This window comes from Vespula pensylvanica, chromosome 23, assembly GCF_014466175.1.
Source record: "Vespula pensylvanica isolate Volc-1 chromosome 23, ASM1446617v1, whole genome shotgun sequence".
NCBI lineage: Eukaryota > Metazoa > Arthropoda > Insecta > Hymenoptera > Vespidae > Vespula > Vespula pensylvanica.
The window spans coordinates 3,101,049-3,125,885 of record NC_057707.1 but is presented as its reverse complement, the minus strand read 5'-3'; the positions used below and the strand labels follow the sequence as shown (position 1 = coordinate 3,125,885).

The following is a 24,837-nucleotide window of genomic DNA, read 5'->3' as shown; positions in this document are numbered from 1 at the left end:
TTATTATTATTATCATATTGTAAGTTGGCCAATAAAGTAATATTGAAATTTTTCATTCAGGATAGACCAAAAGTCTTTAGATAATTTTAACAATTAGTTCACTCTTTTTCAAGCTTTTTTTAGGCTTATTTTTTTTCAAAATGTAAAATTACAAGTCTAGAAACTTTTTCATCTTTAATATACAATCTTTGTTCTCCTTATCTATCGCATCTTTTTTCTTCAGCTGTTTATCCAATGAACGTTGAAATTTAAGAAATGGCGTAGCCCGCGAATTAACTTTTCTACTAGATGGTAAGTTAAAATGTTTTTATGCATTAGCGATCTGTGCGTCATCTATTGACTTTATTACGAAATACGATATTCGTATATAGGCGTTGCTACAACGTTTATCTCTCTTTTCCGACTCGACACGTGCAACGTGTACGTAAACTGGTTCAGCGCTGGTCAGTTTGTAAGGATATAAATTGATCATCTCGACCAGGGAAAAAGTTTTAAACAATGGTAAATTGTCTTTTTATATCAAATTTTTTTTTAATCATATAATATAAACATAATAATTATTTGGTTTATTATAATTAAAAGAGAGAAATATAATTTGAAGGTTATGGTGTAGTGTACTGTACAAATGCTTATGATCTTATTTGTTTGTATAAGCATTATTTGAATCTTATTTTATATTTTATAAGAATATTTTTTACTCATTCAATTATATTAAAATAAAATATTGTTAAGTTTACTATTTTATTCATAGGCAAGTACCAAAACAGATAATCCTGAAAAGCCAGGACAAGAAGTTGCTCCTATTCATCGTATTAGGATAACACTTACTTCTCGTAATGTTCGTTCTCTTGAAAAAGGTAGATTTTTTATCTATATATTACATAAATATACATACACACAATATGAAATATACATATACAAATGAATGTTTTTTTTGAAAATTTTAGTATGCTTGGAACTGATTAATGGGGCCAAAAAACAAAAGCTGAAGGTCAAAGGACCTGTTCGTATGCCTACTAAAATTTTAAGGATTACAACTCGTAAAACTCCTTGTGGTGAAGGATCCAAAACATGGGATCGCTTCCAAATGCGAATTCATAAGAGAGTTATCGATTTGTACTCTCCATCAGAAATTGTTAAACAGATAACAAGTATTTCTATTGAACCTGGTGTAGAGGTTGAAGTTACAATTGCAAATGATTAAATCGTTTGAATGACACTGTATAAAGTTTTAATAAAAATGTGAAAACTGAACGCATTAATAATTTATGTCAGGGTTTGCCTTTGGGTATTTACTTTCAAAAGGTAAATATTAAATATTTTGATGGAAGTCCGTTTCAATGCAATATATAATTATGAAATTTTATTTATTACTAATCAAAAAAAGAAAAAAAAAAAGTAAAATAAAAGTATCATTCTATTTTTAATTAGTATCTTTATAGATACTGTAATGATTGCAAAGTAATTAATAATTAAGTATTAAATCTTCAAAAAGCAATATATAAATCTCTTGTACCCACAAAAGTAAGAGTATTTTTATTTAGAAGGGAAATTTAATAAAAAACGTTATATTTGTCTATTAATTGGATTTATGAATCAGTAAAAAATTATGGATTCAAGCTTCTTCTGCAGATTCATGTCCTGTTTTTTCGTCTTCTGCACCTTCTCCACCACTAAAGTCATCCATACCTTCTGCTTCTTCTTCATCATCATCATCTCCAGCAACTTCTGCATTTTCAAATTCAGCTCGTTCCATTTGTCTTGCCAACTCTGCTTCATCAGTAGCAGTAACAACTTTTGGCTATAAATTAGATTTGAAGTTTTTAGTTTTTATCAGATTATAATTTCTTATTGTTAAAAATATCGAGGTATTTTATACAAGTTTAGTATATCAAAACCAGATCTTACAGCCATTTGAATATTAAATACTCCTCCTAAGGATGTTATTTTTTCTTGTATAACTTCAATAGCATCACTTAATGCTTTCAAACCATCTTGTTTCTCTGGTGTTGATGTTGTCATAACTAAACATATTATTAAACATGTATATGCATTTAATGGTAATGAAATTCATAATATCCATAATAATAATAATCAAAAAATATAAAAAAAGAGCATACATTTAATATGTATATATATATATATATATATATATATATATATATATATATATATATATATATATATATAATATTCTAGGAAAAATATATATATACCATATAAAGGAGGAGCAATTAAGTTAATTTTAATAGGAAGTTCTTCAGTAGAGAGTGCCAGTCCAGCTTTTAAAGCACTTTTAACTGCATCAATTCCTTCATAACCATAACAAGCAACTTCTACATCTGCTCTAATCTTAACAGCTTGAGAAGTCAATTTTCTTTTAATGTTATTTAATAATACTTCTTTTGTATGTTCATCAAGCCCACATTCTGCTAAAATAGAGGGATCCCTAAAGTAACAATGTATTCAGGGATATTATTATAACAATCGGTAAAAATTCAATATAAGATTAAATATTTATGATTAATGAGAAACTTACAGTACTGATTGTTTAAAGAAATCATATGCAGAAGCTTTCTGTTTTTTATATTTTTCTTCAAAATGCCATGCTGTTTTCTTATAGAGTTCCTCTAATTGATCATCGTTGTCATAATGTAGCAATTCAGCAACATGTCTTAAGATAGAATTTACAGCTTTAGCTTTAGCATATCTCTCTGTGCATTTTTCTACATCTTCTGCTGATACACGTCGTTTACTCAAATCGATATAACCTATTTAAGATTATACATTTCTTAAATTATAAAAAATATCTCATTTAAAGTATTAATAATACTTTGTTATGTATATATACCTTTTTCTTTGTCCACTCTTATAACAACAACAGGTTCAGTTTTGCCTACCCTAATCAGTTTGTTAATAGATCTGATACGTCTTCTGGACAATTCAGAAAGTAATATCATGCCCTCGATATTATTATACTCTAATAAATGTACATATGCACCCATTTCTGCTATACTTCGTACATTTACCATAACTACATCCTCCACTTCTGGATATTTTTCTTTATAAAATCGACAAGATAACACCATTTTACTAAAAATAAATAAATAACTTATGTCAATTTAAATACATAGTATAATACATACATAACATATTGCATCAGATTAATAAAGTATATTTGTATGGCGCAAAATATTAATCAAAAAGTATTTTTTATATATTATTAAAAAATATACGATCCTTTTCTTTTTATAATTTGTCATAATCATAAAATTTTTATCTTATGATACATAAAAGTCACGTTGAAGAATAAATTTATGTCATGAATAAAAATTATTTACGTTAAAAATTACCTAAATAATTATGTTCTTTTGAAAAGTACGTTTACTTTTACTTTTTATTCAATATAAATACACACGAAATGATTAACATTCACTGAAAAATATTAATCCATGTGCGATATTACTCTGGTTAATCCGAAACTTAGACAGTTTGCTAAAAAGGAGAAAATTAGACTATCCGTCTAGCGGCGTGTGTATCTGAATTGAACCACGAACTATGTTCCTAAAAAGATCAACAATATTATCAGAAATATATTGTTGCGTTTGAAAATACGATGATTCATACAATTGATTTAAAAACATGATAAAACTTGTTTTTATATTTAATGATGACAAAACATTTTCTATGGAAAGAAACATGGAAAAACACAATATTGAAACAATTTAAGATATTAAAAGGACGAGATAATATAGATATTGATTCCGCCATGTTTTCCCGATATGAAATATCGACCAATAGGAAGTGTCTACGTTACCGCCACCAATGTATCTTCTATAGCTATTTATTGAGAATTTGGACCTCATGCCTTTAATGACAATCGTTTTTATGGTGAATCCTCGATCATACTCGAGTGAGACGTGTTTGGAGCAGGTTAGAAAACGAGCGGAACGTCAACATGATCAGAACGTAGCCTAAATTTTCTACAGATGTTAGAAGATAAGTTATATGTGTCATTCAGTGCCCTTTGATCGATTCAAGTTGGAAAGGGAAAGTCTATAAATTCAAAATGCCAGTCGTAGCAAGGAATTGTCCTCATATCGCTAACCATGGCGATCTTTCTTATATCGAAAGTGTAGTCTCTCAAAAAGACAGATACAATAAGTGCAATGATTGTAATTGTAATGGACCGAATCTTTGGTTATGTCTTTTCCCCGACTGTCGTTGGGTTGCATGCGCGGAAACACATTTAAATCATAGTACCGTTCATAATCAAATGTTTCCTGCTCATTGTGCTCATATAAATCTTACTACGAATCGTATATGGTGTTATGCTTGTAAAAAAGAAGTTATTTCAAGATACATACCATCACCACCATTGTCACCTAATCAAATTGATGTCAAAACTATGGGGAATAAATATTCTGGAGATGCACCTAATAATATTGATAATAAAATGGATAGTTTGGATAGGCTTATGTTAGACAAGTAAGTAAAATTAATAGAAATTAATGTATACGTTACTTTTTTTATATCAACATATCGACATTGTGATTTTTATCAATTATAGATTCTACGGAGAATGGTTTGTAAATAAAGTAAATAACGATAGAGGATTCTTTAATGAGAAATCTGGTGACTCTCCAGATAGCACGGATTCGGATGAAAGTAAAGATTTTTCTGGTAAACCAAGAGGTTTAGTTGGTCTTCAAAATATAGGTAATACTTGTTACATGAATGCAGCACTTCAAGCGTTATCCAATGTGCCACCGTTGACTCAGTTTTTTTTGGACTGTGGTCATTTGGTACATTATATGTCCAAAGATAAGAAGCCTGCATTAAGTTTAAGTTATTTAAATCTTATCCGAGATATGTGGAATAGGAAAACACGTGGATATGTTGTGCCGCATGGCATTTTATCAGGTATTAGAACGGTTCATCCTATGTTTAGAGGATATCATCAGCACGACACACAAGAATTCTTAAGATGTTTTATGGACCAATTGCATGAAGAATTAAAGGAACACATAGAAGATGACAAAGATATATTGCTAAGATTGAAAGGCCTTGGAGAACATTCATCTGATGATGATGATGAAACTGAAGTAGATGGAAACGGTTCGAGTCAGTCAGATGGTGAATATGAAACATGCGATTCGGGAGTAAGCGAGCAGAGTTCTTTAAGCGATGAAGGAGAACGTGGTACAAAGAGACGTTATTCTCGGGTTTCTCAATCAGAAAAATTAAGAAATAAGTTTACTAATAGAAGTATTAAAAAATCTACCGTTGAGCAATCTTTTCCTCAGCAGCAGCGGTCTGCACCAAACTCACCTGCCAAACATCGTACCAAAAAACAAATGAAAACAAGAAGTATCATAAGTGATATTTTTGATGGTAAGCTTTTAAGCAGTGTACAGTGTCTAACGTGTGACAGGATTTCTACAAGAGTAGAAACATTTCAAGATTTATCACTACCTATTCCAAGTAGAGATCACATTGACATGTTGCATCAGGGATCTCTTACACCTCAGAAGGCAGGTCCATGTTCTGATGTCGTTTATGTAACTAATCAGAATGGTTGGCTTTCATGGTTTTTGCAATGGATGCGTTCTTGGTTTTGGGGTCCAGTTGTTAGCCTTCATGACTGCCTCTCTGCATTTTTCAGTGCTGATGAGCTAAAAGGAGATAATATGTATAGTTGTGAGAAGTGCAACAAACTTCGTAATGGAATTAAATTTTCTAAAGTTCTAGAGCTCCCAGAAATACTTTGTGTTCATTTAAAAAGATTTCGTCATGAACTAATGTTTAGTTCTAAAATAGCAAATTACGTCTCTTTTCCGTTAGAAGGATTAGATATGAGACCATACTTGCATAAGGAATGCGTGTCCAAAGTTACCACGTATGACTTGATATCTGTTATTTGTCATCATGGTACAGCTGGTGGTGGTCATTATACATGTTATGCATTGAATTCTATTGTTAATAAATGGTTTGAATTTGATGATCAATGTGTTACGGAGGTTTCACCAGAAACTGTTAAACATTGCGAAGCTTATGTGCTATTTTATAAAAAGTGGTCTCCAGAGATGATGCAACAACGTGATAGAACAATGGAATTGATGGAAATTTCATCTCGTGAACCATCTGAGCTAAATTTCTTTGTATCACGACAATGGATAAATCGTTTTAATACATTTTCTGAACCAGGGCCTATAGATAATTCTGATTTCCTTTGCCCTCATGGCGGTGAAAATCCTATGACAGCTCAAATAAGTGATAAACTTTGCATGCCAATACCACAAGCTGTTTGGGAATATCTTTATAACACGTAAGTGTTCCAGCAGAGTTAAAAAATATTAACATAAATTGTTTTATATGTTGTCTATAAATTTCTACGCAATCCCCTTAACTAAAATACTTGATTCTTTTAGATTTGGAGGTGGACCAGCATGTACACAACTTTATGAATGTCCAAGTTGTGAAGAAAAGTATGAATCTTTGCAGAAAAGAAGACAATATGAGATGGAAATATTTCAGCGATTAAATCATAATACAGAAAATCCTGGTGCTATTTATGGTTTGGCAATGGCCTGGTTGCGACAGTGGCAAGGTTTTGTTAGAGGTAAGGAGACACAACCACCTGGACCAATCGATAATAATTCAATCGTCGTAAATAAAAATGGACTAAACATACTTAAAGTTGGTAAGTTCTGTGATGTTATGCTTAAAATATAAATATAATCCAATTTATTTTCATTATTATAAAATGTATGTTTTGTAGGATCAGATTGCGGGCAAATACCAGAAGAACTATGGCACTTTTTCTTGAACACATATGGTGGAGGCCCAGAATTAATGTTGCATTCATGCCAACGAACAATAACTCCACAAACTAATACTTCGTTACATTCCACTTCAAGTCCTAATCTCACAGACCAGAGTCTTAAATCTGGTCGCGCAGAAATGAAGTCTAATAAAGTATGTGTAGCCAGAAGTTCAGAAACACTTTCACAACAAGATAGTGCTATTGAAAGTATAACGTCTGATAGTGATTCTCACCAAACGCAAAGAGATGTTAATGAGTAAATAAGATATCGTATTTGATAAACATCTCACAGTACACTTAACTACAAATAATTTCCATTGAGCATTCAAAGTACAGCAGATAAATGTGTAATAAAATGGTTAAATTTTGCCTTTGTCTTAGATGTTACTGTGTTATAAATACATTATTAGACACTTTAAGCAAGAGTATTTAATATAAATAAGGATTTAAGTGCACATTATTGCTTGTATAATACAATGATGATGCAAAATGTTATTTAAATGAATTATTGACGATTTATAATCCATATAGTCTTATTAACGTTTATCTGTACATTTAATTTCTTGCTATTATCTCTATTATATATATATATGTATATATATGTATATATACATATACATATATGTATATATTATATATATATACATTTATAATTATATATATATATAAATAATTGATTGTAAACTCTTGGGTATTTTATGCTTAATGGGTAATGTTGTTAGTACAAGGTTTGGTTTCTAAAATACTGTATTATTTTTTTAAGCGTATTTTTTAAGTGTTTTTTTTCTTTTTTTTTTTTTTTTTTTTTCTTCAAATTGGTGGCTATAATCAGTCTCTTAAGGATCTTGTATTTCAAATATTTATACATTTACTACATTTGTGTGTCATTCCTGCATGTACAAAATAATGTTACAAAATTCTCAAAAATCATGTACATACATACATGTCATGGTATGTTATTATGCATTTTCTTAGAAAAGGTAAAAGACTGACAATTAAATCAGCTATAGTTTCGTTGATGTGTCAAATGATATTGTTATATAAACATTTAGTTAAACGATTTAAGGTCGTAATGTGAAAGAAAAAAAAAAAAAGTAAAAAAAATTCGTAATAGAAAATTGAAATTTCCAACTTTTAATTTTCATCAAACAATCGATGTACACATTTGCATAATACACATAAAAAAATGTTTTACGTTATAATCGCACAAGTGTTACCAAAAAATAGTGATGCTAATACATAGTATTAGTTTTTGTACAATATTATAGAAGTTTTATCACTTTATCTTTATGATTACATGGCTCTCTTTCTGGTAGTTAAAATAATGAAAAAAGAAAAAAAAAAAAAGAAGAAAACATCACCATTGAAAATCAGTTAAGATAATAAATGTAAGAATATTAACTACCAAAAAGTCACTGTGAAAAGTTTGAGATAAGTAATAAAAACAAATTTTTTTTCTTTTCTTCTTCTTCTTCTTTATTTATTATAAATATAAATATATATATAAATATATATATATATATTTTTAATATATCATCTTTAAAAATTCATAAACAGCTTACAATTTGAAAAAAAATTCACAATTATCTAGTAGAGAAAACTTTCTTATCATTTATGAGTAGAGATCTATGGGGTAGAAAAAAATAGCTTCGTAAAAAAATCATACTATTCGGTATTTTTGTGAATATCGTAATTAAACATTATCTTAATTGTACACACACACATACGATCATATATATATATATATATATACACATATGATGTGTTCGATGTTATTATAGAACACCCTTAGTGTTTGTAATCAATAATATATTACACACTTGCACACATATAAAAAATGTCATTTATTATTGGTGAAGAAAGAAAAAAAAAAAAAAAAAGAAAAAGAAAAAAGAAAAGAAAATATTTTCAATAACAATCGATTGCTTGATGTGCAATAAAAAATTAAAAAAACAAAACATGCCTCAAACAAATTGCATATGTAGATAAAAACTATTTAAAAAAAAAAAAAAATAAAATAATAATAAAATGAAATAAAAAAAAAAAGATTTTGATTCTCGTCATCGGTACTCTTGCTATTATTGTTATAAAAAAAAAAAAATATTTTTACTATTTCATCATATTTTAAATACACGTACATACACACACATACACACCACACGCAAAAGACAATTTAAAAAAAAAAGTTCGAATCTTATAAATATTAAGCCGTACAAAACTTTGACTTCTGATATATTTCACGTGGTTGATGCATGAATTATTTTTTTAAGAAATGTTGGAATAAATCATTTATCCTAAATAATCGAAGTTTCATCTTCTTGTGATCCGAATTAATTCAATCCATTTCCAAATTTTTATTCTATTTTCTAATAATTGATTAATTATTTACAATTTTTATCAAATTAATTTTTAACAAATTCTGATAAAATTTCCCGATGGAAAAGATTAAATAAAAAGAAAAAAATTGAGTTTTTTCTCAAAGATTTCTCAAAAATTGTCACGAAAAGATTCGAAATTTTAGGATGAGCAAAATTAAATGAAATAAGAAAGTAAAAAGAAGAATATTCTGAATTAATTTATATATTTTTATAACAAAAATTCTGACGAGAAAATTTGAAAAAATTCGGAATTTATCGGATGAACAAAATGAAATAATAAATGTAAATAAATGGAAAAAAAAAAAAAAAAAAGAAATGGTTGTCTCTGAAAAAAAAAAACCGCAGAGACGAACCTGAAACGAGATGTAGTATCTTATCATATCATGGACCGCGAGTGGATGATCGATCGAGCCCTGCGCGTTCGAGGGATGCTGGCCATATTCCCCGATCTTCCAATCCCAGTAGCGAACAACCCTCCCTTGGTCAATGCGACGATTAAGGGGTTCGTGATTAGGAATTCGACGATCACCCATAGACAGCCATGCTCTGGTTGTGTTCCTTGTAGTTTAGTTAAATCATTTTCAAATCCATTTTCTTCTTATTCCATTCATGGATCTTTATTCTCAAATTAAGGATCAATTTTTAGATTAGTTCCCTTGTCAATCGTTTTTCCTTGTACAACGAGAAGAGGACCGATCGTGTCTTCTTCAAAAAGAAGAAGAAGAAGAAGAAGAAGAAGAAAGTTCGACCTTCTAGTTTAATTTCATCGGAGAAAGAAGAAATAATTCGATTTCGTAAGTAATCATATATAATTTTAAACATCTTTATCCGGAAAAAAAATTATTCGATTTATTTGTGATACAATAAAAGGATTTAAAACTCGTGAGAAAAATTAGCGATTCGCGTTTGTAATTTTTTGCTTAAATTATTAATCTATTAGATCGACATTAACACGTGGATTTTTTTCATGATAATTCTTCAAAATAATTTTTATAATTAAATATAAAAGTATATATATATATATATATATATATATATATACATATATATGTTTGATTCTTTTTTTATATTTCTTATCTAGTATATTATTATACTATATGATACTCTAATCGATAACTCATCGAATTCGAATCGTCCTAGATTCGAAAAAAAATCTTTCAAGATGACTAGTTTCCGAGGATTTTATATACCGTCCTTCGGAGCGACAGTTAACGTTGCTTGGGAGACATTAAAAGCGAAATGGCCAGAAAATAGTCCATGTATGGAATTAATCCGTGGTACCGGCATGACTGGTCAAGGTGATCCTCAAGCTCGTACCGGCGATTTCAAATCTTTTGGAGAAGGTGAAGATAATACCGAGATGACGACAATGAATGGTGAACAAGCATATAGAGAACAGAATAACGTTGCTATTGCTGAGGATTCTTTTAGTTATCAGAGAAATGGGTAAGTTTTTATCCTCCTATTTTTAAATCCTAATCAAAGGAATTAATTGCGCCTTACTTATCTGATTCTATTTTTTATTATGAACTATTATAAGTTACTAGTTCATATAATCATATATATATATATATATATTTTTTGTTCCTTTTTTTGTTCCACAGAGATAAAGCTAGAACAGGAAGTTTGAGCAGTGGAGAGTTTAGCGAATATGACGAAGGTGGTGGTGAATTTGGTGGCTCTGGTGTAAAGATTAATGAATGGCAAGCAGCATGGAATGTTACCAATGCCATTCAGGTAATCAGAGTTCGATTGATTACAAAAAAAAGAATAAATAAAAAAATAAAACAAGATCAGCAAATTCAAATAAGACAGACGCAATACTTTTTGTTTCAAGCTTCATTAATTTAAACAAACGAACAAAGAGAGATATAATCTGTGAGATAAAATATTTCTTTTTTTGTTCGATTAATTAAAAAAGAAAGATGAAAGAAAAAAAGATCACCGAATTTGAATGATAACTTTTTTCTTTTTAAGTTCCATCAATTAAAAAAAAAAAAAAGAAAAAAAAAAAGAAAATAATACATTTTTTTCAGGGAATGTTCATCGTATCCTTACCATTCGCAGTCCTGCGAGGAGGCTATTGGGCAATCGCAGCAATGGTCGGTATTGCACATATCTGTTGTTACACTGGTAAGATTCTCGTCGAGTGTTTGTATGAGTTCGACACAGTAACAGGGCAGCGTGTAAGAGTACGAGATTCTTACGTAGCCATTGCCAAAGAATGTTTCGGTCCAAGATGGGGTGCAAGGGCAGTAAACATTGCACAAATAATAGAATTGTTGATGACCTGCATCTTATACGTTGTTGTATGTGGTGATTTAATGATCGGCTCTTTTCCCGAAGGTGCTATCGATACAAGAAGTTGGATGATGCTGATAGGCATATTTTTACTTCCTCTTGGCTTTCTCAAATCTTTGCAACATGTATCAATGCTCAGCTTTTGGTGTACAATGTCTCATCTTTTCATAAATTTCATTATCGTTGGTTACTGCATCTTGGAGATAGGTGATTGGGGATGGTCTAAAGTTAAATGGACTATCGATATGAAAAACTTTCCAATCTCACTTGGTGTAATTGTATTCAGTTATACCTCTCAAATCTTTCTGCCAACATTAGAAGGGAATCTGATAGATCGTTCCAAGTTCAATTGGATGTTAAATTGGAGTCATATAGCTGCTGCAGCCTTTAAATCTCTCTTTGGATGGATTTGCTTTCTGACTTTTCAGAACGATACGCAACAGGTGATCACGAACAATCTTCATTCACCTGGCTTCAAAGGTTTAGTCAATTTTTGTCTGGTAGTTAAAGCTGTATTGTCTTATCCTCTTCCATATTATGCTGCTTGTGAACTCCTCGAAAGAGCATTTTTCAGAGGTCGACCTAAAACAATTTTTCCTACAATCTGGACAGTCGATAGAGAACTTAAAGTTTGGGGTTTAGCATGGAGAGTTGGTGTAATTGTCTTCACCATTCTTATGGCTATATTCATACCGCATTTCAGTATTCTCATGGGCTTCATTGGCTCCTTCACCGGCACTATGTTGTCCTTCATATGGCCTTGCTATTTTCATCTTAAACTTAAAAGAAATTCTATGGAATGGAGTGCTGTGGCATATGATTGTTTTGTCATCTTTTTAGGCATACTCTTTGGGGTAATTGGGGTATATGACTCTGGCACTGCTTTGATTGATGCCTTTGAAATTGGCTTACCCTTTTAAATGATTCATATAATAGTCTTATTGCTTTCATTTTTTCATTCATCTCATTCTGAGCTTGAGAAATGTTGAACCGCAAATTTTCATTGATCCTAATGGGACAACAAAATGTATAGTATCTTCTGGAAATAGAAAGATAGACAAATTTTTAAGGATAAACAAAAGTTCGTCATAACGTGCAATAAGCGATCAAATTTCTCAATCATCTGATTTCATCCTAACTCTTTCAACGATCTTCAAAATGATTACAGTTAGATTCATTGAAATCTAACAAATCAAGTGTCTTCCATTTAAGATCGCTTAGAGTTCTGTCATAATTAGAGATATTTTGATGATATATTGTATATTTAAATTCAACCAGAACTGACATATCTAACAATATGCAAAATAAAAAAAAGAATAAAAAAAAAACATTTTACAGTTTCAGAAATCTGAACTGTTCATTGACCATTGAATAAAAAAAAAAAAAAAAAGGAAAAGAAAAGAAAAGAAAAAAAAAAAGATTAATAAAAAAAAAAGAAAAAAAAAAGAGATCTATAAATGAGCGAAGGAAATATTATAAATCAAGAGTCTTCCAAAATAAACATTTCTTTTTCGAATGATGATAAGAAGCTTTTTAGAAAATTCATTTAGATTACATATCGTCAGCATCGATGTCTTCCATATTACATATAAAAACTGTTGAAAAACGAGTTTTCGGATTTTATAATCCTGATCGCGTACCTTATAATTTTTAAGTACGCTTTAAACAAAATGTACGTCACGATGACGTTCGATGGTCACAATTATAGTACGTATACTCTCTTGCAAAAGATATAAAAAAAATATATATATATATATATATAAATAAAAGGAAAAAGAAAGAAAAAGAAAAAAAGAAACTTAAAAAGAGTTACCCCTCATGTTTATGCCATAGATATAAAAAGATAGTTCGCCTAAATGTAGATGCATTGAAAGTGCCATCGAAGGTTCAATAATAAAATAAAATAAACGTGCATTCGTCGAGTGCAAATTAATAATGCACTTGGTTATGTATGTATGTATGTATGTATGTATGTACAAGAAAATTGTACAAACGATTAGTCGAATAATCGAACGTCTTCCAAAGTTTGTAAAGTCCGTTTAGAAAATATATCTTAGTTTTAAGTATATGCATTATGTGATTAAATCGATAATTAAAACGCTTAAAGAATGTTCTCTCATTGAATAAATTTCGATAAGGTTTATCTAGAAGCATATTGAAAACGTGACTTAAATATGTAATTACAAAGTTTACGAGTACTTACCTTTCTTTTTTTTTTTTTTTTTTTTTTACGACTGTTTATCGATTTGAGAACATTCAAAGCGTTGTAATAATTTTTAATTTTTCGATAGTCCAATAGAATTTAATTTTGCTATTAGTATTTTTCTATTAGGATTTGTTTGCATGAGATATGTATATATATATATATATATACACATAATTTAATCGTGACATTTTTTCATCGAAACGATTAATGCATTCGTCGAGATTTTCAAAGAAATTTATAATACTCGGTTAAATTTATAATCTTATATGATTTTTTTATCAGACATTTTTTTTTAAGATTAATTTTTATACATTTAATCAAATTATGAAACTTTTTATTGAAAATAATGATCAAAGTGTTTTAAAAAACTGTAACAATTATTATTGTACTATCGAAATGTTAAATATTATAAAGGATTGTTAATTAATAATCACAGAATGAAACTCGTCTTCCAATGATGTCTTCCAACATGATAATAATAATTATGTATCGCGATTTATTGATCGAGACGAATCTTTGTTAATAATATTAAACGTTATATATTGAGAGTTGTAGTCGTTAAGCATTAAAGGTTAAGGTCAAGGATTATTAAATTTAATATATATATATATATATATATATATATATATATATATATATATATATACATACACGTACATACGAACACACAACAATATAATTCAAGTGATAAAATTAATCATAAAAATTAATGTTAATTCACTTTCGAAGATCCTTTTATTTATTTTTAAACACAAAAAAATAGTCAATTTATTTGATATTATTTCGAACATAACCAAAATTTTATCAAGATAATAACTATGTTTACAATGAAAATATTTTAACGATCTATCTCTGTGAATATAACGATTAATTAAAAATTCGCTATAGAAGATGTATTATTGTATAATACGAAATACGTAAAAAAGAGTAAAAATATTTGAAAAAATTTATTCTCTCGCAAAATCATTTAAAATCTAAAATTATTTCTCCTGTTGTATTTTGCACAATTGAACGTACCAAAAAGCCTTTCTCATTTTTGGATCTGTGATTGATAATACGAGGCTTTATATTCCAAGACAATAATCGATTCTCTATTTGCTCTTGACAAAAGCATATGTTACGATAAAGCCGAATCGTACATAATATGTATGTACAATATTTAGTAACTATATGTCAAGAATATCTTTGAGTTTTCATTAAAAAAAAAAAAAGAAAGAAAAGAAAAAAAAAGAAAAAAAATGAGACGAGTAAAAAAAACATGTTCAATCATACAAATTATATATAAAAACTAACTTGTGAAATTTCAGATCAAAGTTATCATCCTGAAATAGTGCTACATTGTTACTATACATTTGCATAATAATGATATTAATAATAATAATAATAATAATAATAATGATAATAATAATAACAATAAATGTATAAAATGAGCGAACTTTATTAAAAACTGACAACCATACTTTCGTTTAGATTTAAAACGCTTTGTTGGAAGTATCGTCTACAATGGCGTTAAAAATCAACTTGTCAATGTTTTTCGTGTAGTTTGAATGTATGTATAGATAATTCACAAAATGATATAATCAGATGCTTCCCTTATTGAAAAAAAGATGGAGGCTAACAGTAACTTATAAATACAAGAAATGAAAATACATTATCAAAATTTTAAAAAATCGTCTTTCACTTGTACCTGTTTCAATTTAATTATTTTATCAGACTTTTCTTTATAATGCGATCTCATTTTTATATAGAAAATAACTTTCTCTCTTTGGTAAAAAACTATAGATAAAAACACAAATGAAACTTCTATCACATGTCATGCTCTGAATACTGCGTGTAGGTATATATATATGGTATGTTCATTTCAATTGCCATAGTATTGATCATCTAACGTAGCTGTAATAATATAATTATTTTTTAATTTTGTGCTATGTTATTCTTACAAAAAATAATTTTTATATGCTATCTTCTGTGGTTGATAGTACATGCGTCATCAGAAGATGATAAGCCAAACAAATTGTACCACAAAAAATATGGTAAAATTTTGAATCGTATAGGATAATTTTCATCAATACATATTTGGATCAATGTTTTTTTGTTACATTTATTATAGAAGTTCCACGTGTAAAAATAAAAGTATTTCGTGGCCCAACAGAAGAAAAAAATGGTGAAACATTTGCTAAATGGGGATTTTGGATAAAACAACCACGTAATTCATCCGTACATACTGCTTAATGTAAGAAGATTAAAGTTTTTATTAGGAAATTTTTTTATTTATAATTATTTAAGTACATTAAAGAAATTATCTTGATGTGGGAACTTAAAATATTACATGGCAATAACAAATATCGATGTTATTTATATTTCCTCACGATTTTTTACAGAAATTAAAACTAAGTTTCGTGGTGACAATTTTGCATTAAATACCGGTCTTATTATAGGATTTAAGTTTCTTTCTGAAAGATATAAAAATCTATCCAAAAGTACTAATGTTTCTACCAATGGTGCCAGTAAAATTCTAAGAGAAGAAAATATAACAATTTGTAACCAATAACTTAAATAATGTTCTACTTCTGTTCCTTCAAGATCAGTATCCTTTGGTTGTAATTCAGATTGAAGATGACGTGTTGCAAGAAAACAATATCTGAAAGAGCAAAATATATATATAAAATTTATCACTTAGATCGTATAATATATTTTTATAGCTATGTATAGGATTTTATTTCTTTTTTCTTAACTGTTTAAAAGTCATATCTCTTGTTACTTTAACATTTTTTAATTGACTATGGGAAGGCAACAAATTTCTTTCTGTAAGTATATTTTCCAAAACTGCTCTGTAAGCATGTACCTTAAAAATAAGTTTGTATTAATTTAAGTATATATTTTGGGATTTTATATATAATATTATACTGTACTATTAAATCCGCATAGTTGTTGTTTTTCAATTTATCGCAATGTTTTTCAATAGCATGGCAAGCTATTTCCAAAGCATTATACGAAAGCTTGTGATTTTTAAATGACAGATATGAGCTTAGTGGATATCCTTTTTGTTTGTTTTCATTATTAGACCTAATAAAGAAACCAAAATATATAAAGACATTCTTCTCCCGTATAATAATGTAAATAAATTAGGATGTCTATGTATATATATATATATATATAAGATACAAACTCTAATGTCATTTTCATATAACAACATCCTACAATACACATGAACCTTGCTTCTTTAGTAAACGAATATAAATTTAAGAGAATTGATGCTAAGTCTCCACATGGATGTAGTCCAATAATTCCATACTTCAGACATTCTGTATTAACATTATAAATATTTGTGAATATTTTGTGTAAATGCTGTGTAACTTTCACTTTTGCATGATTAGAAGTTTCTAACTTCACTGATATATGTTCCAATTTAAGTGGAGAGAAATTAGGCTCGTGTTTACGCATAGACATCAACAATTCTTCATCATATAATCTATAAACCTCATATATATTATAATACATTTCAAAAAAAGAAAGAACAAGAATTAAAGAAAATCGATAGAAGTTTACCTAGCTTTTTTTGATAATAATTCATCCTGTTCAATACATGCTACATGTAATCCATATTGGTAAGTCAATATTCTAGCTAAATGGCCTAGTCCTGCTCCAACATCTACTATAGATTTGCACTCTGACTTTTGAGCATAATATACGCACATCTATGTTTCATATATATTGTATGTAAATTTTGTTAATATTTATGATTCTATTTAAAATAATCACCTGTGCCATTTGTTCTATTTCATGCCTCTTTTTCTTTTTCACATGTTTTCTAAATAATTTTATAAATTGCGAGGAAGCAGAATCTAAGTCTCCCAATTGTTGCTTGTTATCCAACAAGTATAAAGAAGTTACGTCTTTACATTTTGTCTTTATTATCATTGATTTTTCGCATTGTAAAAAATTGCTTAAATTCTCATCATTTCTATTCAATTGTAGATTATCTATAACTTTACGTAATGCCAATAAAGACAGGGGTAATATTCTTGTGCTATAAAAGATATGTTATTGATTATAGGCTTATATTTATAACTGTATGCAAATATCTTTTTATGTGAATTGAAACAAATTATACCAAGAACATTCTCGTGACAACCATAATCCAAATTCGTCTGGAGGTATATCTTGTAAAGCAAGTTTCCAACTTTTTGGTAACTTGTCCCATAATTTCTCTCGGTAAAAATCCTATAAAGATAATTATTAATCTAAAACTAATATCATTAGATTTTTTTTTATATCAAATATTTTTTTAATAAATTGAATAATTCAATTTAATTACTCTTTATGCGTAAGAAAACTTAACCTCATTTTGTAAACATACCACTACATAAAAGTCTAACATCCAACCATATATATCTAATACACAAAATATTTGATCTATTCTTAGACGTACACTTTGACAAACATTACAAGTACATTCTGTAATTGAATCTTTAGTTGTAGACATGATTGATCATGACAAAAGTATCTAAGCTAAAATTCAAACATAGATGTGTGTACGTGCATGCGTGTGTATGATGTATATGCATATATGCATTGTAACATGAAAAAAAGTGTCTTGTACTTTGATTAGAAAGGCTACATTTCACAAATATAAGTAATCTGGTTAGTGATATTAAAAAAAATAATTATTTCTCAAAGTAAAGAAGATGGTTTTTTTTTATATTGAAGAAATTCTGAAGATACGAATCTGATAAGGAAATATTTTTTTATGAAAACAATTTTACGAGAAATTTTAAGATCTTTGAATTTTTTGAAAAGCATTATCAATAACACAATGCGTACACGAGGTTATTTTTTTTTACCTCAATGTAACATTATTTTGATGTTTGTTTAGGGTGGTTTTGTTGATAAGCCTGCAAAGTTGACACGATATTTTGCATTTAAATCGGAGAACGTCACTCCTTTTGCTATCTTCAACATTCGGATGTTAATGAGTCGTCTGTTTTTCCATCATAATGGTAAATTACTATGCGATATTAATTTATTAACTTTAAAGTGTAAAAAGTAAGATATATTGAAGTTTCCACTATAATGTCACATAACCTTTTTCACATAAAATTTTGTACAAACTTTATTTTTATTTCATAGTAATCCTATACAAATTGTTGTTACTTGTCTTTACTATATTCACTTTTTTATCATTTGATATATTTATAATTCTATTCCAGTATACAAAAAAACATTTATTAATTTTTGCCATATTTGGCAGTCTGCGATATTTAATTTTCAGAGTCTGGTATGCGTCATACTTCTGTTAATATGTACCTGTACTTACATCAGATCTATTGCTCCAAGTTTTTTAGATAATCGTTTAGGAAAAGTTGGGTAAATATGAATGATCAGATAATAGCATGAAATATAAAAAATTTTATTGATCTTCAACTGCATTTATATATGTTAACTTATACCATGTCGTATTTTGAATCACTTATACGTAATATTCTTATACAAATTCTAATATTATTATATATAAATGCATTGATAATTGTAATAATCATTGATCTATTATGTATTAATCAATAATTATAATGATACATGTTTTCTAATGATCTTTATTAATATGTATTCTATTATCAGGTTCCTTGGTTTGTTTTGGAAATCTGCACGAATTGGTGAACGGAAAAGTCCTTACGTGGCATTAAGTTGTCTTTTTATGGCATTTAGTATCTTATTTTGGACTTAGAATAGCAACTTTTTCAAGAAATTTTTATATAATAGATTTGTACAAAGATATTTTGGAATGAAATATGGAAACGTTTATAACATTTAATAAGGTGTGAATGATACAGTAGAAACAAGGAATGTATAACAGACGCGCATGTTTAATATTTCTTTGATGATAAAAACAATACAAAAAAACAAAAAAAAGAAAAATATATTTCTTTGAGGCCAACTGTAATATATAAAGCAATAATCATTTCTAATTGCATTGTATTGTTTATTTATCAACATATTATTCCTTCCAAAGCTATATAATTACATGATCTCGGGAGCGTTTCCTTTTTTTTTTTGTTTTCATTTTATTTTCACAATATATCTTCTATAAACAACAACATTTTTTTTAATACAATTAATATAGGATTATTATACTGAGTATCGCTTTGTAATACATACCGGATTTATTAAATAGGTACATTTATCATATCTTTAACGTCGCAAATATCCTAAAATTTTCTCAGTGATGCTAAAGCACACAATGCGACCTAAAACTTGTACTCTGCAGTAATCGACGTTCACTGTCATACATAATATCGAATGCAATATTTTTCTTAGTTGTATGTATGTCTGTACTTATTTCTTTTTATACATTCGTTTTTCAACGTTACAATCGTTGACTTATGTCGTTTTATCTACAGAGTAAGATATGGTTTTTAGTTATGCGGAAAAGTTAGTAAAATTATATGTAATACATGTGATTGATACAATAGAAATCATTATTTAATTTTGCTATAGAAAATATAGTTACCCCAGTAATATTGTAAATATTTATCAATTAAGAACTAGTATTCATGGTATAGCAACGGACAGTTTAAAAAATGAACAGAAAAGAAAAAAAAAACGGAACAGAATATACCTCATACTTTGTCAAAGAAAATATAACTAAATCATAATCTAGTAATTTATATGAATTTATCGTGTTCACCTCATCCACCATAATATATCTGTTTTCATTGATTATATCTACGTAAAAATAGAGGATAATACTACGATATGTATAAAATGATAAAGCGATATACTTTGAAAACTGATATGTATTATCACTACGTTTAAAATTTCGTTTACATTGAAACATTGTTTAATCATTTTGGTGCTTTTTCTTCTATGAGGTAGAAAAACGACCATATGAATATTTTTTTATATATAAAGATTATAATAAATATGATTATTATGATTAGGTATTTTCTTTTTTTGCTATTATGCGTCAGATACGAAAAAGAAGATTTTTCACATAAAACTTTTTCTTTTGGAATATGTTAAGTTAATTAAACTATTATAATAATATTATATACACACAATTGTGTTGTCTTACATACAATTATTGTCACTTTGTGAATAAAAATTTTAAGCAGAAGCACGATATAAGAGCGACACAGTAATTACAACTTTGATCAAAAAAATTCTAGCCATCGATAAATTTTTAGAAGAAAAAAAAAAAAAAAAAGAAAAGAAAAAAAAAAGAACAATTAATATTCAAGAAAAAAAAAAAGAACGATGGGCAAGGTGAACAGCGTATTCTTAAAAATTACTTCGAATTTAAAATGAGAATACCTGATACGATCAAATTATATATCTCCGATGTAAAATATTTTTTTTCTACGCACTCTTTTTCTCTCTTAATATTATACACTATTTATTTAATAAATATACTTATATAAACGTAAACTAATTACAAAAGGCGATAAAAAGTTTATCTAACATTAAAAACGACGCGATAATTATTGGTCAATTTAAATAGTTATTACCATACGAGGTAAATTACTTCATTACCGACGGTCGAGAAAAAAAAATGATAAAGAAATTATAGAAATAACAAGCAACGCCCTCTATACAATTTACGTCGCCATGTACATGTATGATTATGAATCTTCCATATATGCATATATATATATATAATATACAAAAACACGCATATATACGTATGTATGTATTTATATGTATATACACACATATATTATTACCGAGCAAGCTCTCGATACGTCGATAAATAAAGACACATTTTATTATTTCTTATACGTATAAGTTAGTACGCTAATTATTTGTCTGCGTTCGAATAAAATCGAATAGTTTGATTCGGTAGTGCCTATTCGCTCGTTATACGAAGGATTATATTATTTAATTAGCAAATACGATTAAAATAAATATAAAGGATATTCGTTTTAATCGCAGCGCCATTGCCGTTACCGGACTGAAGTTTGTCCTTTGTTATGTATATAGTATCCTTCTCTCTCTTTCTCTCTCTCTCTAGTTTAATCGTTATGAAGTAAGTACTTTTAGTCACAGGTTAACCGGCAATAATGAAAGTTAAATGTCGAAATGTGTACCTTTATGAAGACACATTTATACGTATCGTTATATAACGATATGCGGGAAAAGGGAAAAGCGTATAGAAACAAAGCTTTCTCTATTACCATCTAACGTACGAGTGCACATATCTAATATATTACACGCGTAAGTGTCCATTTTTCATTTCTTATATCTTGCTTCTTTTCTTCTGTTCTTTTGCCTTTTTTTTTTCATGTCCGTTTTTATTATTATTATTATTATTATTATTATTATTTTTCTTTTATAACGTAACATCGGCTTATGGTTTTTTTTTTGTTATGGGTTTATACATCGTTAGGTGGAATTCTATAACTCGGCATCCTTTGAAATTCTCGCTTATTTTTCTTTTATTTTCTTTACTTTTTTTCTTTTTTATCGATCGAATAGTTTCAAATCTGAGGTTATAAAAAATTTCATTTGGCGATCGAAATAAAAGAAAACGTTAGATATATAAATGTTTTCAAATATTTTTAATTGCTTGTATCGACAAAAACGTCATTCGATGTTTCTTTTCTTTACTTTTTATTACGGCGTTCGCGTCGTAAAATCTTTTTAACCTCTGAATTCCTTTTCTTTTTCCTTTTTTTTTGTGGTTATGTTAGCAAATACTCGAACGAACGAACGAACGAACGAACGGAACGGCACTAACGATGCGTTCAAAACATGACCCTTTTTACGTTCGTGTATGTATGTATAAGGCTTTCGACATACTAATCCGTTATATATATATAAAAGTACCCCGTAATTTTCTATCGAAAAAAGTAAATGAAGGCGATCGATCGATCGATTTCGACAATGAAGGCTTCCTTCAAAAATACCCGAGATTAAAACACGTTTGATGAGTTTTAACGAAAAAGCAGGACGCCTCGTCCATTTACTCGTATTTTTCTTCTTTTTGTTATTGTTATTATTATTATTATTATTATTATTATTATTATTATTATTATTATTATTATTATTATTATTATTATTATTATTATTATTAACTTTTCTTTTTTCTCTCGTTTTTTCTTTTTCTTTCTTTTTTTCTTTTCGGTTTCTATTCTTTCCTTCTTTTCTTCTTCTTTTTATCCGAGAGGAGACGGGGACAAAAGGTTCATAAAAAATACATTCGTAAGCGTTCAATATCTGATAGAACTTGTTTGAAATTCGCAAAGAATTACGCCCTAACGGCTCAACGACGTCTCTTTACTCTTTCCATTATTACACATACCTTATCATCTTTTTATTAACATCCTATGGGGATCCAGACACAGCCTCGCAAAGGATGAGAGAGAAAAAAGGGATGGTGGTGGGGGGTGGGTAGGTGGGGGGGAGGAGTGTAAGGTTTAGTGTAGAGAGGGGAATATGATTGAGGGTGATAATGGTGGTGGCTGTTGCGGTGATTGTTACGGTGGTGTTGTGTTGTGTTGTGTTGTGTTGTGGTGATCGGTTGTATGGATATATTTATGGATAGTAATCAAGAAACGTAGATATAACCCATTTTATCGTATGGTCGATAAAAACGTTAAGCAGATCGTATATATTTGTTTGTTGAAGATAAAATTGCCGATGTTAGCGACGTTTTCTACCTTCGGTTCTTCCTTCGATTCGTTTTTTTCCTCATCGTTGTAACCACCATTATTCCCTTTTACGACGATCGACGAACCACCAGCACGTGGATCAACGGTAGTCGATGTCGTTGAGTATTTGTTACCGAAGATCAATCGGGACGTGCTCTTCTGCATCGCCGGAGTGCTCAGATGGGGGAAAACTCGATTGACCGTAGAGACCCCAAGAACGGTTTTTGATTTACCACCTTTGTTCTGTTTCTTCCAGGTTGCCGAGGTCGCACGTGTTGGTAACGTAGCACGTTCTATCTCTAAACAGGAGAAATATATATATATATATATATTTTATATTTTTTTAAATTTATAGCTTTAGGTTTTTCTCTTGTTCGATATTTTTGTACTTTGCTTATTTTTTTTATCTAGAATCTTTCTCATATTTTATCTACAGAATTTTTTCCTTCGGATTTTCTGACCATCCATCCCTTTAAATATCAAGACGAAATGATCGTTATAATAACAAACAAGTAGATATAATTATAACGTTGCAATAAAAAAGATTCGATGTAAAAAAATCTGACGATGATTTACGCGTTATTAGAGATTTGATAATTCTCTCCTACGTATATTTACTTATACGTGATATAAATCAAGATCTAGGTAAGATACAGAGTATAATGAGAAATTGAAAGAAAAAGAAAAAAATTTTAAAGAGAAAATAAAGAAAAAAAAAAAAGAGGGAAAGGAAGTTAACGTATTCTCTTTCATGACTTACCATATACCCTGATAGTGGCTGCGGCTTTTCCCATACTAGAGGATGCCGAACACGTGTATTCTCCTAAATCCGTCTTCTGAAGACGCTTTATCTTGAGCTCGATCGTAGTCTTCCATTCTTCCTCCGGTTGGCTACGTTCGTCGATCTCGTATCTTCCGCTACATCGACACATCGTTTTCGCTTAGTACCAAGGTGATGAAGGAATTGAACGATTGATGGAAATCGAATCGATTATATTCCAGCGAGAGAGAGAGAGAGAGAGAGAGAGAGAGAGAGAGAAGGAGGAGAAAGGAAGAGAGAGCTTTGGAAGCTCAAAGAAGCTTTATGGATATGATTTACGTCATTTCCGACACGTACCCGCTCATGATCACTTGTTCCTTCCGGGTCCACAGGTTGATCGTCTTTGGATAAGCTTCGATCGAACAGATCAATGAGACATCCGTGTCCAACGGTGAACCCAACAATTGATTACGTACTTTTGCGCTTGGGGCGACTGAAATAAAAGGATTTAAAGTATTAATTCATTAGAAATATTTTCAAATGGCTATTTGATTTAAATCGAATCGTTAAGTATTGATTTTCTCTCTCTCTCTCTCTCTCTCTCTCTCTCTCTCTCTCTCTTTCTCTTTCTCTCTTTCTATTAAAAATTTTATAGAATATCTTTTCTTATTTTTGCTTTTTCTTTTTTTTTCTTTTTTTAAACCGTGAAGAGGTTTCGT

At 29.0% G+C, this 24,837-nt stretch overlaps 7 protein-coding genes and 2 long non-coding RNA genes across 16 annotated transcripts in view; 5 read left to right on the top strand and 4 right to left on the bottom strand.

Moving 5' to 3' along the window:
* The first annotated feature begins 356 nt into the window (after positions 1-356).
* On the top strand, positions 357-1,254 carry LOC122636688 (40S ribosomal protein S20). The gene is made up of 3 exons (XM_043828210.1): positions 357-501; positions 752-857; positions 948-1,254. Exons 1-3 carry the CDS (start codon positions 499-501, stop codon positions 1,202-1,204), a joined length of 366 nt encoding a protein of 121 aa, XP_043684145.1. The 5' UTR covers positions 357-498; the 3' UTR covers positions 1,205-1,254.
* Positions 1,255-1,571: 317 nt separating this feature from the next.
* LOC122636679 (eukaryotic translation initiation factor 2 subunit 1) lies at positions 1,572-3,553 on the bottom strand. Its single transcript, XM_043828194.1, has 6 exons — positions 3,354-3,553; positions 2,852-3,093; positions 2,540-2,771; positions 2,217-2,449; positions 1,909-2,024; positions 1,572-1,801 (listed from the first exon to the last, which is right to left on the bottom strand). The coding sequence occupies exons 2-6, from the start codon at positions 3,087-3,089 to the stop codon at positions 1,616-1,618; spliced, it is 1,005 nt and encodes a 334-aa protein (XP_043684129.1). The 5' UTR covers positions 3,090-3,093; positions 3,354-3,553; the 3' UTR covers positions 1,572-1,615.
* Positions 3,554-3,633: 80 nt separating this feature from the next.
* On the top strand, positions 3,634-9,128 carry LOC122636660 (ubiquitin carboxyl-terminal hydrolase 20). Its single transcript, XM_043828143.1, has 4 exons — positions 3,634-4,488; positions 4,571-6,328; positions 6,432-6,703; positions 6,782-9,128. Exons 1-4 carry the CDS (start codon positions 4,070-4,072, stop codon positions 7,084-7,086), a joined length of 2,754 nt encoding a protein of 917 aa, XP_043684078.1. The 5' UTR covers positions 3,634-4,069; the 3' UTR covers positions 7,087-9,128.
* Positions 4,509-12,339, bottom strand: LOC122636693. The gene is made up of 4 exons (XR_006329007.1): positions 12,199-12,339; positions 11,798-12,087; positions 11,263-11,727; positions 4,509-5,675 (listed from the first exon to the last, which is right to left on the bottom strand). It is a non-coding gene; the product is annotated as an uncharacterized LOC122636693 (long non-coding RNA).
* Positions 9,523-12,925, top strand: LOC122636671 (vesicular inhibitory amino acid transporter). Its single transcript, XM_043828176.1, has 4 exons — positions 9,523-9,998; positions 10,345-10,650; positions 10,809-10,941; positions 11,241-12,925. Exons 2-4 carry the CDS (start codon positions 10,367-10,369, stop codon positions 12,423-12,425), a joined length of 1,602 nt encoding a protein of 533 aa, XP_043684111.1. The 5' UTR covers positions 9,523-9,998; positions 10,345-10,366; the 3' UTR covers positions 12,426-12,925.
* Positions 12,926-14,380: 1,455 nt separating this feature from the next.
* On the top strand, positions 14,381-16,588 carry LOC122636695. 2 transcript variants are annotated; one of them, XR_006329009.1, is made up of 5 exons: positions 14,381-15,260; positions 15,460-15,561; positions 15,691-15,744; positions 15,822-15,944; positions 16,093-16,588. It is a non-coding gene; the product is annotated as an uncharacterized LOC122636695 (long non-coding RNA). The 2 variants fall into 2 exon arrangements; XR_006329010.1 differs by lacking the exon at positions 15,460-15,561.
* On the bottom strand, positions 16,048-18,310 carry LOC122636672 (protein RRNAD1-like). 3 transcript variants are annotated; one of them, XM_043828177.1, is made up of 8 exons: positions 18,054-18,310; positions 17,826-17,935; positions 17,474-17,741; positions 17,261-17,409; positions 16,881-17,183; positions 16,624-16,777; positions 16,447-16,556; positions 16,048-16,352 (listed from the first exon to the last, which is right to left on the bottom strand). In XM_043828177.1, the coding sequence occupies exons 1-8, from the start codon at positions 18,195-18,197 to the stop codon at positions 16,067-16,069; spliced, it is 1,524 nt and encodes a 507-aa protein (XP_043684112.1). In that variant the 5' UTR covers positions 18,198-18,310; the 3' UTR covers positions 16,048-16,066. The 3 variants fall into 3 exon arrangements, with proteins under 3 accessions (XP_043684112.1, XP_043684113.1, XP_043684114.1); XM_043828178.1 differs by having other exon boundaries at positions 18,072-18,310; XM_043828179.1 differs by having other exon boundaries at positions 18,144-18,264.
* LOC122636690 (protein kish-A) lies at positions 17,840-19,677 on the top strand. 2 transcript variants are annotated; one of them, XM_043828213.1, is made up of 4 exons: positions 17,840-17,926; positions 18,588-18,711; positions 18,963-19,078; positions 19,331-19,677. In XM_043828213.1, exons 2-4 carry the CDS (start codon positions 18,709-18,711, stop codon positions 19,434-19,436), a joined length of 225 nt encoding a protein of 74 aa, XP_043684148.1. In that variant the 5' UTR covers positions 17,840-17,926; positions 18,588-18,708; the 3' UTR covers positions 19,437-19,677. The 2 variants fall into 2 exon arrangements, with proteins under 2 accessions (XP_043684148.1, XP_043684147.1); XM_043828212.1 differs by lacking the exon at positions 17,840-17,926 and adding an exon at positions 18,212-18,355.
* Positions 19,678-23,265: 3,588 nt separating this feature from the next.
* LOC122636674 (lachesin-like) overlaps positions 23,266-24,837 on the bottom strand; it is an 83,413-nt gene continuing 81,841 nt past the window's right edge. For all 4 annotated transcript variants that reach the window (XM_043828184.1, XM_043828182.1, XM_043828186.1 and 1 more), the window contains exons 7-9: positions 24,476-24,611; positions 24,119-24,276; positions 23,266-23,657 (exon numbers count right to left, since the gene is read on the bottom strand). In XM_043828184.1, the coding sequence (XP_043684119.1) occupies positions 23,281-23,657; positions 24,119-24,276; positions 24,476-24,611 (671 nt within the window). In that variant the 3' untranslated portion in view covers positions 23,266-23,280. The remainder of the gene's footprint in view (positions 23,658-24,118; positions 24,277-24,475; positions 24,612-24,837) is intronic.